We start from the raw sequence: 20,047 nt of genomic DNA on the forward strand, positions 1-20,047 counted from the left end.
TGTGCCTCTCCTTGATTCCTCTTTCTCTTAGTGAGACCTTCAGCGGTGTGGAGCTCCTTCATAAGCTCGGTAACAATGTACTCTAGCTTGTTCATGGAGTAGTTCCACTTGAAGGTATTAAAAGATTCGGGGAGAGTTTCCAAGATCATATCTATTTTGATCTCCTCGTTAATTTTAGATCCTAGGATTTCCATCTCATTCAGGTAACTAACGATCAAAATCGTATGGTCCCTGACAGGAGTCCTAGCCTTCATGCGGTAGTTCATAAATTGTCGGACTGCTTGCCTTTGTTTGACGCCTTTGCCCTCCAAACATCTCATGGAGATTGTTGAGCATGTCGGCATCATTCTCGATGTCACGATGTTGTTGTTGCAACACATTGTTCATTGATGCTAAGATATAGCACCTCATAATCTCATCGGAGCAGAGCCAGGCCGCCAAGGCGTCTTTGTCCTCTTGATTCGAATCATCATTCGTCAGAGGAGGACACGGGGTGGTGAGTACCCATTTGTGCTTGTTAACGGTAACTATTATGTCGAGGTTATGTTTCGAATCTACGTAGTTTTTGTTTTTGAGTTTGTTCGAGGAAAGGATGATTGAGGGATGTTTGCGAGACATGTTGCTTAATAAAGTTGAAACAAGTTTATGTTTTAGTCTTTGGTTTAGGATTTAAGTTTTTAAACATTTGATAAAATCCAAAGGTGTTATAAACCAGACGATAATTTACTCCTTCGAGGGAAGGCCGCAAAAAATCACCATTTATAAGTAAATGACACATCATTAATGCTTAGCCAAGATGTCAATACACCAATTTTGACCAGCCACCTTTTAAATTGGTTTGATCACTCACATCCTTTCGCAAAGCATCGATAGAGAATTACTAGGGATTGAGTCTAAGTGTGTAACCAACCACTTAGTCCAAAAGATTGACTTTGAAAAACAATCCGCCGAGGGGAGGTCTTGTCTCATTGTCTCACTCTTGGACTTAGCTCATTGAGCAATGATCAGTGCAAAGCGCCCTTGAGTACTCTCATTTAAGAGAGGGCCACGAGGGTGACTCTTAGTCTGGTGACAATTGCACTTTTCATTAGTGTTCGGGATCGTGGGTTACAAACAACAAGTATAACCCTCCCACTTAGTTTTTGGAGTTGGTACATCGACTCTTATAAGTTCGGAAACGGTTTTCCTAGTTATAGAGCGATATAGCGGACAACTAGAAAAGAATCCTAAATATTCATGTTCAGAGCAGTGTTATTGCATAAAGGCACAAGGTACATACTCGGATCTTTTCCTATTTTCTATTCGGGAAAGTGCATGAGGGAAGTGTGAACTTCAACTCACTCGAACAGTTGAAAGTTTGAGATTACACATCTTTTTATTTTTCGGCTTGTCTACAAGGAGACCTCCCACTCAAATTTTCAAGAGCATATAGATTTTGAACATATGTGATATAGATATAGTTTTGAAAACATTTTGAAAACTTATTTGATTTGGATGACAAAATATTTTCAAGTTTGAAAATTAAAATGGTTTTTCAAAATTCAAACTAGTTTTGTAAAAATTCAATTTCAAGTTAAACTTTCAAAATTCAAAACATTTTAATCTTACACATCACGTTTATAATCTTATGAAAAACATTTTTGCTCAAGAAAATTTTCTCATTAGAGTTCTATAACTCATGGTAGTGGGGCTGAAAATCCGGAATTCTAAAAAACAGGACTTTCGGAACAGCCGCGCACCTCGGAGTAAAATCGCCATAACTGGCGGTTCTGATGTCCTTTTGACCCAAAACCGGTGGCATTGGAAAGAGGACAGACAAAAATTTAATTTGATTCAAGAATCATTAAATTTTGATTTCGGAGCAGAGAGTTATGCCACTTTTACTGCGGGTTTTACTCCAGCTCAAAGAAAAAGAAATAATTAAAGTTCGGTCTTTTTAGGTGCGAAAAAAAATCGAGTGTAACGGAACGTTTTAGGAGGTTGTTAAAGCTTTTATTTGTGTTTTATTAGAAAGGTAATAATATGGTATAAAAGAAATAACAACAAGCATAAAACGATTCAAGTAAATAAAATAAACTAGTAAGACAAGAAAACTAGTCACAAAATTTACTCGAAATTTTCTCAAACTTGAAACACGATTTTTAATATAAAAAATTAAAAACTTTTAGAACTGATTCTAATGTGTTTTAATAACATCCCAAACTCATAGAAAATCAACATGATTTTTAATTTAAAGGCAAGAGCAATAAATTAAAAAAAATCTAAGAAAACAATTCTAACTTGTCACAAAATTAGTAAACTTTCGAAAACGATTTTCAAGCTCATAATTTTAAATACATGTACATGCATATCTTTGACCATAGCTCTGATACCATTTGTTGGAATTGATCTAGAGTTTAAGAAAAAGTTTAACGCTTCGTTAAGCGGCGGAATTTTAAAAATTTTCTTTTTCGAGTAAAACAGTTTTTACTAACCTAGACAAAGAGCAAGCACATGTAAATAAAAACTAATATAAGCTTTAAAGATTGCAACGTTGAGAAGCTTTTGGAAAAGGTTGCAACGTTCGTCTCCCTCGCAGCACGTCTCTCTTCCTTTCCTCGTTAACTCGAGCAACCACGAAAGTTTCTATCACTAAATCACTCAAGATAAAAGGAATCAGTGTGTGGGCACTTTTAAACACTACGACTTAAGAACGAGTCTTGAAGTCGCAGAGCTAAACACTAGGTCAAATGTGGACCTAGGTGCCAAAACAAAAACCGAAAATTAACTAGAGAGAGAGAGAGAGAGAGAGGATCGGCCAAGTCTAGAGAGATAAGCTCTCAATCTCTAAAATTTTGGATGAATGAAATGTGTGGAATGATGCTCCTATTTATAGGAGAGGTTTCACCTTCAATAAGGTAGTTTCCTCTTCTATAGAATATCACATATTCATGAGCCAATTTCCCCTTTTCTTTCATGAGGCACACGGCCAAGAGGATCCAAGCAAGTCCTTGGATTTGTTTCCTCTTTTATTTGCTTCTCCCTTGACCCATGTGGCCGAAATTCCCTATGCATGTGTGGGAAATTTGTTTCCTCTTTTTCTTTTGGCAAGTATCATGATACATTTATGCACAAAATATTTTCTCTTTCTTTGGGTATGTTGGGCGCCCAAGGTCATCTAGAAAAGGCTTCTAGAAGCTTTTCCATTTGTTCATGACAACATGAAAAAACCCATTAAGAATTTTCAATAAAATTCTTATGAAATGAAATTAATCCACAAGGCCCAATAAATCTAATTTTGACCGAGTGTTACTTGTCATCAAATGACCATGTCAAAAAATTTATTGACATTCATTTCATCCGATGTCTCAAAAGACAAAAATACCTTTTTGACAATTTTCGTAAAACTTGTCTCGTTTTTGTTTTGACTTAGCTTCTAGTTTAACTATTCCTACTCGATGTGATTCATGACAGTGACCTCATGGATCCAAATGAACAAAGCTTGAGCTAAATACTTGGACTCAAAAGTTCACAAACCTTTTCCAAGTTTAGCTTAATGTCAACTTACTCCACTAAAGAGTTGACACTGAAAATCTCTCGACTCAAATGAATTTATTTTCTACTAAAAAATTCAACCTAATTGTAATGAGTGGATCCACAGAATATTATCAGTGTTTACCCTTCATGAATATCATCAGCTAGTCGGGATTTACAAAATTACCATTTTACCCTTCTAGCTGTTATTTCCTCAACTCCTTTGTCGCTTGTGAATAAGTTAGAAACAATGTATTGACGAGGAGCTAACAAGTCACATTGTTTCATCCAAAAGAGTCAAGACTCAATTTGGACACTGGCCAGTTCATTTATTCACATTCCAAGGAACAAAGCATGAGGTGATATACATTGCATTTCAGCAATCTTGTACATGAATTCCATATCTATGAGAACTTCATAAAGTTACTCATGACATTCTCACAACTTAGTACTTCACCAATAGGCCCTGTTCGGAATCACATAGTGAGTCCGAACTCTGACTTTCTCAAATGAGAATACGTAAGCTGTGAAATGACATGTCTCATTTCAGGATTAAGGTAAGCACGATGCAATTCATACGTAGTGACTTCGAGACATAAGAGGTTAAATGGTTTGTTCTTATTTTGTCTGTAGAAGTGCACTGGTCAATTCAGTACCTTCGGAAGATACTTAGAAGAACTATAGAGTCTCCAACTCTCAATGCCCCATAACCAGACATCATAGATTCTCCTAACAATCATACTGAGGTCAATAGTCCTTTGACCCTTAGATTGCGAATATATCGTTTTAAGCAAACTACGAAGAGTTTGTTCATGCAAATCTACATTTGTCTCTTCGTAAGTTGTTAAGTTTGTTTATGGACTAAAGACTAATGTTTTATCATAAAGCTTCAAACAGACAAGGAGAAACGAATGAACGTTTCAACTTTTTATTAATGAATAAGCAATTACAAGCAAGAGTCTTCGTGAGACTTTATTACATCAATATGTACAAAATAAAGACTACAACTTTTCTTGTGGGCACCATTGACAACAAATCTTTCTTCTTCCTTTCAGAGAAGGTCAGATTCTCTTTCTAACCATCCTCCATAGTCGGTCTTCCCTCTTCTTGAACACACATGGTTATAATTACATTAATTAACCATTTATCCTTATGTGTGTTATAAGAAATCTTAAAAGGGTCATATTGCTGGGGCAGAATGCACAAAATGAAGTGCACTAATAGGCCTCCGACATATCAACTTCCAAAGTCTTTTATTGAGCTGCAATATCCCCCATGCGCATGATATGATCACGCACATCTCCTATCCCAATAAGTTTCATAGATGAGAATTGCATGTAAGGGTACTTGCCAAAGTCTTGTCTAAAGTGAAAAATTGTTCGTCTATTGCTTTCATGAAGAGACAAACATTATCATATTTCTCAATAGAACCTCTAATTTCAGCAACTACTTTGGTCTTAATGAACATAACGCAGATGCGATTAGACAGCTCTCACTTTACATAAAGATCAACTTGATCTGGGGTACTCACCTCAGTGGTTGCAGGTGGTTCTACCTTCTTGATGGCATAGTCAATATCCATCAATCTCAATTGATGGAAAATTCTCTATTTTCCGACCTTAAAGTTGTCGCCTTTGAATTCCGAGACATCGTATTTTTCATCAGAGTAATTAACGAATTGACTAGTTGTAATTTACAGAAAATAAATGGGGTTATTGAATATTGTTTTGAATGTCCCTATTTTGCCAAAATTTTACACTTGGCAACACATTATGCACACAATTTGTGTAGACACCGAATCATAATAATTATATCATATTTTACCAATGTAAAAATACGTTTCTACTAAATGATGATGTCCAACGGTGAGCTTTTTGTCCACGATCTTCGCTTAATAAAGTATACCCACGGATATACATAAATATCAATATAACGACAAGGATCAGGTCAAAAGCCACCAAATATTAGAAGATTAAAATTTTCAACCATGTCCATACGGACTAACGAATTACGGGAGCTCAAATTTCCACAACGCCAATAATGTAAAATTAGTTGGTGAAAGTTGGCTGCCTAGGTCGTGATCACATTTTAGACTTATTAGGCGACTTCTCTAGTATAATTATTTTCAAATAAAGAAGTAAAATTACTATTTGTGATTTTGCGATGATCCTCTTAGAAAGGTGGTATAGCGAAAAACAATAGAAGAATATTGGTTTTCTATCACATACATTATATATTATATATATTTTATCATATAAATTATATATATTTTCAATTTTATAATATGAATCATGTCATTAAATATATTCAACATTTCAAGTTTTAAACACAAATTAAAAGTAGTAACTTTCAAACTTCAATAAGAAAGATTGTTTTTTCGATTCGTGAGAGGCCTATTACAGAATCGCTCACTTAACAAAAGATCTTGACAATTATTTTTTTAAATATTGATTTATTTTCTTTATATTGAAGGCTTAGTTTCTAAAATATAGCTGATATTAACTGGAGTTTTTTTTTTCACGGGGTTAGTCGGGATAACAAAATTGATATTATTCTCAAAAGTTAAATTAAAAAGGAAAAAAATGATTAAAGTTATGATTGACCACAATTAGTCGTAAGCTACTTTTTAGTAAAGTCATAGCTATATATTTATGTTTGTTATATAGAAAGAATAATGTACCCATCTTACTAAAGATTTTGAAAACTTTGGCCATTTTAAAATGAAGTTTTTTTGTGTGTGCGCGCGCGCGAAATAGCCAATTCAAATTAAGTGTTTAATAAAATAGCAAAACTTTAATAAGTTAGTGCATTCTATTCACTTATAGTGTAAAAATACTAATATACCATTAATGTTTGGGAGAACCCGTTTTTTCAAGATTTTAAAATAATTAATCCAATTGTCCAAAATTTTAATCCACTATTTTTTTTTAATTCACTTTTTATATATATCAAATAGTTTTAAAACTAATTCCATCGTCAAAACTAGAAAACAAATTTTCAAAACATTTAATCATGCCTTCAATTTTATTAATATAGTTTCAAAACACACAAACATGTTACATGATTTCAGTCAATGTACATGATTTCACACATTTTAATCGTGCCTTCGAAATATTTAATTCCCCATCTAAACATGCAACAAAATATTTGAAGTCTATCATCTGCAACGAGAAGCAACGAAGTGTCAAAATGTTTGATCATACTTTCAAAATATTAAATCCACTATTCTATGAATAATAATAATAATAATAATAATAATAATAATAATAATAATAATAATAATAATAATAATAATAATAATAATAATAATAATAATAATAATAATAAGACATTGATGGTGGTGGTGATGACGATCAACAACGATATATATGATGCGACGGTCTCTAGATCGCCGACCTTTGATCTCCGACGGCGATCTAGAGACCACCAAACCCACTCATCGCCAAAGCCTAGGCCACTCACAAAGATTTTAGTAATAAAAATTAGGGTTTTCGCGTCGGAGAAGATGAATTGGAAAACTAGTTAAAAACTCAAGCTTGGCTTCGCGGGAGAGCAGCGACGGCGAATTCACCGTCACGGAGGTGGTGCTCTCTTTGATGACAACAGTGACAGAGTGCTACGATTTAGCTCGTTGATGTGTCGGTTTTTCTTACTGCGGAAAGCTTATGATTTAGAGCGATTTGGACGTGATTGCAGCCAGATTCAACGACCATTCCAGAAATCTCACCGAGATCTTGGACGCTGAAGTTCTCACGTTTCTTTTTGTGTTTGGGTGTGAAAACGGAAAGTCGGTGAAAAGTAAATTTGGAGTTTTTTAATTTTTGAGCTACTTTCCTTCAACTTTGCAAAGTTTAGCTATTTTACCAAACTTAAACTTAAAAATGGCTATCTAATCGCATCACTATTTTAGAATCGGTTAAAGGAGTTACTTTATGAAATCATTCAAAACTGCACAAAAAGGTTAACAGTGGATTATGAGATTCATGACTAATTGGCGTTTGTGATGAATATCTCATGTCACATCCATATTACACCTGATTTCATGGGCTTAATATTATTGCTCATTTTAATTTGAACAGACTAGTATAATTTATATCTTGGAAGTACATGATATTTATATAGCCAATATTACGATCATATATTTATAATACAATAGCTAAGCTGATTGTGATTGAATTATATAAACCTTCAATTACTACACAAATAATATTAAACACATAGTTTTATGTTGGCGATTAGAATATCCAAAGAGAAACACGACCTGAACTATTAAGTAGATGTGCCAGTTAGTAAAATCGTCTATAAGCAAAAAACGACACTAACATTTGCTACTAAATTAATTCCCACCGCCATGGCTGACGCCCACACTCGGTATCCACCGAGGCTCGCACCTAAGCCCAATGTACGTTGAGGCTAGTGCCTAGTGGCACATCTCTCACATATGAACTTGTGTAATACTTGGTAATTTTCAGTTTAGATTAATTACATTTCACAAGACACTTGAGACAAAATTCACACACACGAAATTATAAATGAGATGATTCTATCATGTTATTGTTAGCCATATATATATATATATATATATATATACTTGAAATACTTCTTTTGAATAACCTTGGGATGGGATTAAAGTTTTTTATTTTCTTGGTTGAGGTATTCATCATTAATTCGAAATAAGACTTTCACCGTGATCATCATTCATTTTTAGTTTAACTTCGTATTTTTCTGTTTATGTTTTTTTTTTTTTTTTGCTGCTCGAAGAAAAATAGCATATTAAGTTTGAGTGTATTTGATAAATACGATTTATTGTGTATTTCTAAGTTTAACACGAAACGAATTCTGAAGAGTGTTAATTTTTTTAGCTTTCTTTGATTTGATGGGTTTTTAGTAAGATTAAAGCGGTTGAGCCGAAGGAGAATTCTCGTCCGTAATGCTTGTTATATTTAATGATTCTATGTCGTTTGAATTGCGTAATGCTTTCTTTGATAACCTTGACGTTTGTGTAGTCGTTTAAATTCTCGTCCGTAATGCTTGTTATATTTAATGATTTAATAATGAGACAAATTCGTTAGAGACTCGAGTAAAATTAGTGATTCAATAATTAAAATTACCACTTTCACAATTATCTTAAATTCAATTCGAAATTCTAATCAGAGCACTTCACTAATTCGACTACTACTTAAATTATATTAGTTAAACAATACCCACACTTTGTCCGGTAAAAATTATATTGTTATGCAAAGTGTGTGGTAGAAGTGTAAGTGTATGGTGATGGATGTCTTTACCGAACGCCCGGAGTTTGCGGCTCCACTTCCGCTATACCGCTTTCGTCTGAGGTCTCCGGCTCACAATCTTTAGCTACCAACTCCGTTAAATCACAGTTTTCGATTGGATCCGAGCGCGGGCAAGCGATTATAGGGCGGAGGGTAGCGTAGTAATTCACCTAATTTTCCAAGTTTCAATAGTATCGAGCGTAGAGAATGAGAGCTCCTTTCTACAACTTGTACGCTCGGAACTTGTAAAAGCAATAAAAACCATTTAGCCAAATGGGAGACAATATGGAACGGCACTCGCTACGAAAACCACTTTATCTCTCTCTCTCTCTCTCTCATTTTCATTTTCAATATTTCTAACAGAGACTCTCTCAGTTTCAGACAGTCTCACAGAGCTGAGTAAATACATTTATCTCATGCCATATGATGCGCCAGGAAAGTACTGGGTCCCCTTAAGGTACGCCTAAGGAACAAAGAAGAAGAAAGTTCAACAACTTCAAAGAAGAAAGGAAGAAAGAAAGGAGAAATGAAGTACATTTGTTGAAACCCTTGACGTTATTTAGGGTTCCAGAAAAGGCTGTACGTCTCAGCTTTGGCCGTACAAGCTGACCAAACAGCCGTTATATTGCGCAGTCACAGTCGTGTACATATTTGGTATAATAAATTTTCGTAGAAATGGGTAGGTTTAGATTTTGGATTTGAAAACTGGGTTTATTTTTCCTTTTTTTTTTCTTTCTTCAGGCAGAGATCTGAAGACTGAGTAAGTGAGTAGGGCTGAGTAGGGTTTTTCATGCAAAACAAGTGAAACCCATTTCCCACAATCTGAAAGGGAAAGGGAAGATAAGGTTTTGGATTGTATTTTCTTCGTGCAAGGGATATCCTATTTCTCTCATTCAAAACAAGGGAAGAAAAAAAAAAGAAAAAGAAAAAAAAGAAACAAAACCTTCCCCGTCTCTGTCTCTCTCTCTCTACTCTTATTAATTACCCTCTCTCTACATACGTAACATACACACACACCCCTCTTTTGTCCTCTTCCACACCCAGAATTTCAAAAGTGAAAAAGAGAAGATCCAATCTCTCTCTCTCTCTCTCTCTCTATGGCGAACCGTTGGTGGGCCGGGAATGTCGCGGCGAGAGGCGGATCGGCGGACTCGATGTCGTCCCCGCCGTCGCTGCAGCTGAGGAACCTCTCGGAGGAAGACGCCAACAACAGCGGAAGCAGCCCCACCGACGCCGACGCCGACAGCGCGGGCGCCCCGGCGGCGGCGAGGTCCGGGAGCACCGGCCGGCGGCCGAGGGGCCGCCCCCCGGGGTCCAAGAACCGCGAGAAGCCCCCGGTGGTCATCGCCAAGGAGAGCCCCAACGCCCTTCGCAGCCACGTCCTCGAGATCGCCTCCGGGAGCGACGTCGTCGACTGCATCGCCGCCTTCGCGCGCCGCCGCGGCCGCGGCGTGGCCGTCCTCAGCGGCAGCGGCGTCGTCGCCGACGTCACGGTCCGGCAGCCCGCCAACGTCTCCTCCTCCGGCGGAGCGGTGGTCCTTCGGGGGCGGTTCGAGATCCTGTCCCTCTCCGGGGCGTTTCTCCCGGCCCCGTCCCCGCCCGCCGCCAACGGGATCACGGTGTACCTCGCCGGCGGGCAGGGGCAGGTCGTGGGCGGGCTGGTGGCCGGTGCGCTGGTGGCGTCGGGGCCGGTGATCGTGATCGCCGCCACGTTCGCCAACGCCACCTTCGAGAGGCTTCCTCTCAATGACAGCCCCGAAGAGCGCGGAGACGCCGCCGCCCCCGAAGAGCGCCGAGAGGAGGCCGACGACGCCCAAGGAGGATCAGCCGTCCCCATGTTCAACATTCCTCCGCAGCTCCACCATCACAACGACATGTTCTGGACTCCGCCGCCGCGTCCTCCGCCAAGCTTCTGAGAGGAACCAAGAAGACAAATATCAACGTCAGGGATCTCTAATGTCTCATCTTAATAATATATATATCAGTTTATGATTAAGTTTAGGTAGGATGATATTCCAGCAGAGACTTTTTTTTTTAATATGATGTTATCAGTAATGATGTTCAAGCCTAATTTATTTGTTTTTGTGAAAAACGTACTTCTAATAAATTTTGCTTCTTTGTTCTCGTTTAGCTAGGTTGATTCATAATTTATACACGTTTTCACAATTGAACTATTTTTTTATGTTTCAGTTATATATTAATGGTATTATTTTCACATGCGCTGATAGTGAGCTCGTTGTAGAGGATTTCATTTGTTTGGTTTTGCAGGGGAAAGATGACACATATACATTGGAGGAAAAAATTGGAGAGGTTTCAAAGTCATTTGACTGGTTTTTTTTAATGGTAAGTATGATATAAAATATTATAATTTTTAGATGTGCGTATCTGATATCTTTTATTTTTTATTTTTTCTATTATTGTTTCTACTTTGACATTAAATCCTCAGTTTTATGAAGAACATGATCATTATTGGGATATGTTAGTTATATTCAATATTATTGATATATAATTAAAGTTTGGCATGTAATACGACAATACAGTGCAAATTCAGATGCTTTGAACTTACCAAGGATTTAGAGTTTTGTTGTTGCAGCTATTGCTTTATTTTTGGCCTAGTCATGAAATGACAATTTTCTAAGCAGCTGCTATAACATCCCATCTGAAACTATTATTAACATCCGATAAGACTTATAAATGTATATTTTTCTTGCAACTTTGTATGCTATTTCTTTCTAAGTAGCCGATTTCTTTGAGTTAGTTCGTTAGCCCAAATATGACTTATTCTACTTCTACTTTTTTCTTTTTTGAAATTCAAACGTCGTTTAACCGAAACTGACAGAAAAGTTGATAAACTTTAGGGCCTGATTTATATGTAGATCGTCCTAATCAATTACATATCGTAACTCATGAAAATAAGATGGGATGATTATACATATATCATCCACATTTTTGTTACTTAGCAGATTGATCTTTAATAGGAAAGTAAATACATATTTTCAGGTTTAGGATATATATATATATATATATATATATATATATATATATATATAAACTAATAAAGCATAACCAGTCAGATTCTGTACCAACTCTAAATCCTTCAAAGCAGCTGAATTTGCACAAAATAGTCATTACATGCCAAAATGTGTGGAACTATGTATAATTTCGGCATGTAATGACTATTTTGTGCAAATTCAGCTGCTTTGAAGGATTTAGAGTTAGTACAGAATCTGACTGGTTATGCTTTATTAGTTTTTATTTTATTTTATTTTGCCTGACAGTGGAATGACAATATTTTTTTGGAATAAACTATAGCTGCTACTTGATATTTCATCTGAAACTTTTAATATATCATTTAAGTCCTATGAATGTGTATAGTTTCTTGAAACTTTGTCCAAATATGGCTTGTCCTTTATTTTATTTTTTTCTCTTCCAATTAAAATTCGAATATTGTTTTTCCAAAATTGACAGAAAAAGTAATAAAAGTTAAGGTTCTAAAATGGACTGGCTTAGTTAATCATATATCGTTTATTCGTTACTGATGACTATGAGAATTGGTAGTTCCTCTATTTGAAAGTTAAGATGGGATGTGGTTATATATATAGTCTATGAATAGTAAATTATCATTCTGACTTATTATATTATATAGATATATAAATATGCTATCAATATCGTGGTAGGTTGATCTTTAGAAGAAAAGTATAGACTTTAGATTAGGTTTAGGATATGCTATATATGACGTGGTCGTATTCATATTGAACGCACTTTTACTTGAAAAACTGAATTACCTTTGTCGATTTGTTAGTATAAAATGATGAAGACTAGTGAGTGAATTATCCAGCCAAAAAAAAAAAACACTCTCTCTCTCTACATATAACTTAAGGGAAGGAAATAAAAAACTATATATGTAGTTCGAAATCTTTTTTTTTTCTATAACAAGTCACAAATTTATGTTCAAGTCTTGACCATATATATTTTTGCGAGTAACTTACCCTTTAGAACGTATAAACCTCACTCCACACCATAAAACTCCTTTTTTCTCATTCTTACCACTAAATTATAGTGTGCAAATAATTACACGACAGTTAAACACAAATTTGAAAGAAATATTTTACATTTTATATATTTTGCTAGTTAACACTTTAAGCTATATCCTCATATCACGCAGAGATTACAATTTACATCATGTATTTCAAACATGTTGCTAATTAGAGATGAGAAGGAATTTATTTATTTATTTTATATAGGTGTTGTATTTATACTATATGATAAAAAAATAGAAAAGGTTAACTCTTGAGATACATTAGTATGTAATGACATTGTGTTTTATTATCATGGAATATACTTTTCTTTCGAATACTTCTTGTGCATTGTGCCAAGCTTTACGCCTCAATATATAAGCTTTATATGAAATATTTACAGACCATAAAAGGTCAAATATACCAATATGTATATATATGTGTATGCATTTGAATTTTGACCTTTTATGGCCTGTCTGTGTTTATTGCCGATAACTATAAATTCGTGTTGACGATGAGAATGATGACATACCGCGTTCACATGTTTCTAATACAAGATTCTGATCTCCGTTTTGGTATGATATCTGGTTACGCAAAAGAGTGAGCTCATATTGACTTTAGTTTGGCGTTTTCGCAGTATGGGGATTTCATTTTTCTATTGCTTCCTCTCATGCCATTATTATAATTCTTATTATTGAACTGTGCTTTTCACCCAATGATGTGGCCTATGGTGAAATTTCGGTCATCATCATTCAGAGTATCTAAATTCTAATCTAGGTGATTTTATTTGATCTGTCAGCTACACAATATGCTTTCTTTTTAGTTTTCCTGGATATTTTTGTTTTTAGGTTTATTTAGTTCGGCTCCAGTTCACAATTTATTATATCTCATCGTGTCTATAATAAATTTATGATGTCCTTTAAAGATTTTGATCAAATCATATACGCATTATTGAAAATGTCATACGTGTACGTATTTTGGTGCAGTGATATATTGGCAAAGTAAAATGAGATTTTGCGTGTTGTCTTGTTTGTGTGTATCATAAAGACACGGTGTCGTTTTCAATAAGTGGATAATTTATGTCGCTCAACGTGTACAAGGGAATTTGATTCCATATTTGGAGAGAAACAAAATTGTCATAGAAACACCTATATATAGAAAGTAACAAAAGAATATATAGCTGATAAAAAAAACGCAACGAACAAACCTTGAATCATTGACAATTACGTATTAAAGAATGCTCTAGTCGTACTCGTAGCTGACGATTTGGAACGAGCTCAACAAAATTCAAATCAAGAGATTATTCTCAATTTGTTTAGTCTTGAGAACTTAAACAATACATATGTCGCTCAACGTGTACATGGGAATTTGATTCCATATTTGGAGACAGAAAAAAAATTGAAATAATTTCACCTATATATAGTCATATAGTCAAATATATTATATATATATATATATATATATATATATATATATCTATCTATTAACTATATCAAAATTCGCCAAATATTATATATAATGGCTAAGAAAAAGCAACGAACAAACCTTGATTCATTGACAATGCTCTAGTTTTAGCTGACAATTTGGAACGAGCTCAACCAAATTCAAGTCAAGAGATTATTCTCAATTTGATCAGTCTTTGAGAAAATAACATATAAATATATATAAAGTCCGTCAAAGGCTGCCATTGCATCTTAAGCTATACATATTAATCCACAAGTAGATAAGAAATTTTAAAAATAAGAATTAAGAATTAAGCACATACAAGTCATTTAGTCCAATTAAGTCATTTAAATTATCACATAAGAAAATTTTAACAACATAACATATGTTGCCTTTCTTTCCATAAACGAAAACAACTTGCCTCATAAGGAACACGGCCAAATGAATATCCTTGTGAAGTTCTCATCAACTAATCACAATTTCACATTCATTAATCATATTTAAGTAGTTCAAGACTAATAGAAAATTTTTGTGTAAACTTAAGGATTAAATTTTCCTTTACCCTTATTAATTCTCATAGCCATATTCTAAAATATAATCTATGGTATATATTTCATATACCATAAACCTCAAAATCATATTTTGACTATTTGGTAATTTTAGTGAAAAACTAACTTTTACACTTAGTGACTTTTCTAGTTACATTTCTTAAAAGGAACTATATTGAACATTTGAATTTTATTCCAATTTTGCTAGTTCAACATATCCTAATTTTTTGCAAGATGAAGAGTGCTTATGAACCCATATGAACAAAGATTGAACTATGTTAAGAAAATTTTTCCAATGTTAATTCATAATGTCAATCAACCCTACTAAATAATCGACATTGAAAATCCTCACGGTTCTTATGTTCTACTTTCCTACTTTGTTCACTACTACTTTAATACATCGATCCATTGAATATTTTTCAAGTTTAACCCGTCATGAGCATCGGGAATTATAAAATTATCATTTTACCTTTCTAGTTATTATTTATTTATGCCTTTGTTGTTTATGGATAAGGATTAGCATTCTCAATCACTACTACAAATTTAGTTTTCTGATGCGCATGACTATCAGGTGCGACTAGTCGCACCTAAAAGTCGCATCTAAATGACTTTCGGGTGCGACTAGTCGCATCAGATTGTCAACCAGAAGTCCAAAAATTTTCGCTAAAATTGTTTTTTCTTTTGAGTATCAGGTGCGACTTTTCGCACCAGATAGTTAAAAAAACTTTCAGGTGCGATAAAGTTGCACCTGATTGTTTAAAATTTTAAGCGGGCTAATTCTCCCCCTCATTTTTTCATTCAGTTTTAAAATGGGAAAGAATTTAAAAAAAAAGAAAGGACACATGAAAGAGAAATAGAAGAAAGAAAAGAAAAGGAAAGAAAGAGAAAAAAGGAAGAAGAAGAAGAAGAGGGTTGAACCGAGAGAGAGAGAGAGAGAGAGAGGGAAAGAACATGAGAGAGAGGAAGAAGCTGAGAGAGCGAGAGAGAGAAGGAGAGCGCGCCACTAGCCGAGAGGAGAGAAATGCCGGCCAGCAGCTCCTCCACCAAGCCACGCGCGCGCCACCAGCCGAGAGGAGAGAAACGCCACGTGTCTCAGGAGCTCTGGCGAGCATCTCCGACGAGGGAAAGAGAGAGTAGACGGTCTGGGTAGCTCAACTCTTCAAGCAAGGTAGGAATTTTTCTTGGCTGAATTGAAGAACTCGAAAATTAGGGTTCATATTCCAATTTTGGAGGTTTCGAGCTCTATGGTGATTTCTAAGGAATTGAGTGTTGTTGTTTGAGCTTGATAATTAATATTGATAACTTGAACTCGAATTTCTTGTCTTGGTTTGAATTTGGCCGAAAATGGGTTAAGGGTATGAACTTGTTTTGGGGTTCTGATTTTGAGCGTGAATTGATGTCTGTTTGGTTGTTTGAGAATGATTGATGAACGTTTGTTTGAGGCTATGATGATTTTGAGGTTTTGGAATTGTTTGGTTTGAGTTTTGTTGTGGCCGTGTGTGACTTTGCCGTGGTTTTGGTTTGGGTTGGTTGTGTGTTTTTGGCCGTGGGTTGGTTGTGTGTTTTTGGCCGAGTATTAGTTTTTTTTTTAAAAGATAAAGAGCATCAGATGCGACTTTTCGCACCTGATAATCAAGACTTTCAGGTGCGAATTTTCGCACCTGATAATCAAGACACTTTCAGGTGCGACTTTTCGCACCTAAGAGCATTAGGTGCGGACTTTCTGGTGCGACTTTGTCGCATCTAAAGTCGCACCTGAAAGTACTTTCTGGTGCGACTTGTGCACTTTCAGGTGCGAAAAAAGTCGCACCTGATGCTATGTTTTGTACTAGTGAATGAGATGCCGTTAATATTTCACAATGCTTGATTTAATGAATTCTCTCAATTAAATACTAGGCCTAGTTAATTTATTCACACTATCAAAGAACAAATCTTTATAGGGTGATATACATTGCCTTCCATCAATCTTGTTCATGAATTACATGTCTATAAGAACTCATAACTCTAAAATGACTAAATTATTTCACCAAATGCCTAATCGATCATTCCAAAAAAGGAGCTTTAATCATCGACTAATCAAATGAAGATTACTGATATGTGCATTAATCACGCGGAAAACTCCTATTTTCCCAACTAAATCCGAGCTTGTTCTCGAGTATTTGTATTTTTTTGTGTGTTTTTTTAGAGACTTATAGGTTTTAGAGGCCAATGAAGTATAAAGGAGGTTAATAGAGCATCACGTGAAGTAACGGAGAAATTTTGAGAAGATTTGAAGACTTTTCGCCAAGTTAGAGCAAAGAAGAAATACTGCGTACTCTTCTGAACAATTCTGAGAGTTTGAAGTACAGATTTTGGATTATCCAATTCCATGGTTAGATAGAGGTCTCTCTTAGCTTTCCAACGCATATTTATTTGCAAGAATCGGACATCGGAGCTAGGAGTTATGGCCGTTACAAAACCGGTGCGCGCAGGAAGAAAACGCGCGGCGCGACCCAAGGGGGTCGCGCCGCGAGGTTCCGAAAATCGCCGAAATCGATCTCCGAGCATGAAGCACGGAACGCGAGGTCCTCCGGGATGTCAACCTCGCGGCGCGACCCTCGAACTGCGCGCCGCAAGGTCCGCCGAGACAAAAAAATAGGAAACGCGGATTTGGAGTCGATCTGAGCTGTTGGATCACTTTTAAGTACTCAATTTGCTCCGAACATTAAGAGAAACCCAAAGATTTTGACCTAGGCCTATAAATACACCTCTCAATCTTGTTTAGGGATTTTAGCACTTTTTTATTGTTTTCACTTAGTGTTTGGGAGAGATAGAGAAAAAGAGGAGAGTCGTTCTTCATCAATTCGCGCCAATTACAGTTTTATTCTTCTCCTTTACTCTTGAACTCCCGTATTTTAATTTACAATTGAGTTTTTAATTATAGTTTCTTCTTCTTCCTATTCTTTTATTCTCTTTTTGTTTTCTCACTACGCCATGAACTAATTCCATTAAGGACTATGGTGTAGCGGGTTTAGGATTCGGTTATGGATATGATTTAATATAATGAAGTTCAATTTCCATTCTCTACTACTTTGCTTAATTCAAATCCGTTTTAATGCTTGATTGAGATTAGCTACCTTGTTCATGATTTTATACTTCAACTTGATGCTTGAGAAAGATTAGGTTGTTAGCGTTTTGGTTTGAATTACTATGTTGCATGCCTAGGCTAGAGATAGTTAGGTTGCCATAGAATCACGTGAATACTCTTGATATTAATGCATATTTTTGTTAGGGATTGAGATCAAGAGAAGATTTTCCTAATTTTGACATAGGTTGTTAGATGCTCGAGAGAGATTTAGCAATATTGTTCTGTGAGTATGATTAGCAAAGTGTAGTGAGTTGATCATTGATTGTGCGTCAAATTCGTGTATCCAAACCGTTGAATAAACCCGTGAAGCCTTGGTCCTTAGCCTCTCTTTCTGCTTACAACTTTTATTTGAGTATTTTGTTAATTATTTGCGTTAGAACTTGTCAATAATTTATGACATCTTTCAATCTCATCTTTAGTTCAATTCGTGCTAGTTGATTTGTTTGTTAATTAAGCTTGTTCCTCGTGGGATCGACACTCGTACTTAATTCACTATATTACTTGAGCGACACGTGCACTTGCGCGCGTAAAACTCACAACAATTACTCTAAAACAACCTCATACGAGATGTTCTGCAAATATCTATATAACTCTTCACATATTGTGAGTTGTCTCAGGACAAAGACTATTTAATCATAACACAAAATTATATAAACAAAAACGAATGTTTTATTTTATTCATTTAAATTCAAGACTTATTACACTTGAGTATATACATAATTTACATCTTCTTGTGTGCACTAAACCCAACCAGTAGAGAACTTATTAGAAGTTGCATGATCTGATCCAATAAACTTTTGCTTCTCCTCCCAAGACACTAGTGCAAACACTTTGTTGATGGCGGGTATTGGATCCATGACAAGAACTTGGCCTCATGTGTTGGTGAAAGACTCACTGAGCCTAATTAGAAATGCCATCACATATTTAATTTGGTAAGAAGAATTCAAATCTTTCTATCCAACGCAAGAGAATTTGCTATTGGTACAGTTAGACGTAAGGTTGTTGAGTTCTTCCCACATAACCTTTAGTTTGGTGAAATAAACACCTAGAGATATGTGTTCATGCGGAATATTGACATGTGGTTTGGAAATTTAAAGATTCTAGGACTATTACTTTGTTGAGACATGTTATAAAGATTAGTTTAAATTTCATTAGTAGAGTCTGAAAAAGATGTACACTTGAAGAAATTCTCCTTTTAACTGATTCAGGAATCACAATATCACAATGTTATTTTGAATCCAGGATCGTAGAGTTGAACATGAGTGGTCGAAAATTTGGAATAGATCCATCCAACCTTAACTTGTTATTAACAAATAAGGAAATCGACATTACACTGTTCCATGACGTGTATCTATCGCTAGTCAATTACTAATACACGAGCAAAAAACATGGAATGTCAGAGTGATTAAGAAAGTAGGGACTCGTATGATCTTTCATTCTTGATCGATGCAAAATTACATCTAAAGTCGAGTGATTTTCCATTACGAATAAGTAAACAAATGCATAATCGACGAAGTTGCAAAATCTGAGTGATCCAATATCCAATCCAAGTTTGAAGAAGAACAAAGATGACATAATCATAGTTTCTTTGATGCCATATTGAAGATCGAGCTATGAGAATTGGATCGACAGAAAAGAAGATAAATAAGCGGGATAATGGAGAATTTGAACTTTTCTTATTAAATTTAACAAATTGGTACAACTGATATATGTTGAAATCTAGATCATCAGTCCGCTTCCCCCTTTCACCTCGCCACCTCGTTACCTTGTCACCTCGGGAGCTCCTACCTCGCCAAAGCTTCACCTCGTCACTCCGTCACTTCCCCTTCCTCCTGGCAGGCGTCTCAGGAACCCACACTTCGTGGAACTCTCTCATCTTGGAAGTTACAATTTCTCTTTCCTATATTCTTTGTATATTTCCTAGATATTCTTTAGAGTTCCAATGCACAAATATAATTGTTCGATGCGTAATATTTATTATTCTCTATTTCCTAGAAGTAGTTATTACACATATTTATTACACTGATCATGTATCTAGTCTAGTCTAATGTATCTACCATATGTATAAATAGGTGATACAATTTCATATCAAAAGATAAGAAGAATATCATTCAAAAAGTCTCAGAA

The 20,047-nt window shown here is 35.5% G+C and overlaps 1 protein-coding gene across 2 annotated transcripts; it reads left to right on the forward strand.

Annotated features, from left to right (window-relative positions):
• The first annotated feature begins 9,077 nt into the window (after positions 1-9,077).
• Positions 9,078-11,308, forward strand: LOC149379135 (AT-hook motif nuclear-localized protein 15-like). Of its 2 annotated transcripts, none has more exons than XR_016294303.1 (2): positions 9,078-10,788; positions 11,055-11,308. XR_016294303.1 is itself a non-coding variant. In XM_089604533.1 (2 exons), exon 2 carries the CDS (start codon positions 9,884-9,886, stop codon positions 10,700-10,702), a length of 819 nt encoding a protein of 272 aa, XP_089460659.1. In that variant the 5' UTR covers positions 9,078-9,440; positions 9,528-9,883; the 3' UTR covers positions 10,703-10,916. The 2 variants fall into 2 exon arrangements, 1 of the variants encoding a protein (XP_089460659.1); XM_089604533.1 differs by lacking the exon at positions 11,055-11,308 and having other exon boundaries at positions 9,078-9,440; positions 9,528-10,916.
• Positions 11,309-20,047: the final 8,739 nt, after the last annotated feature.

Source organism: Urtica dioica, chromosome 12 (assembly GCF_054948205.1).
Source record: "Urtica dioica subsp. dioica isolate 48M chromosome 12, U.dioica_male_clone48M_v1_H2, whole genome shotgun sequence".
NCBI lineage: Eukaryota > Viridiplantae > Streptophyta > Magnoliopsida > Rosales > Urticaceae > Urtica > Urtica dioica.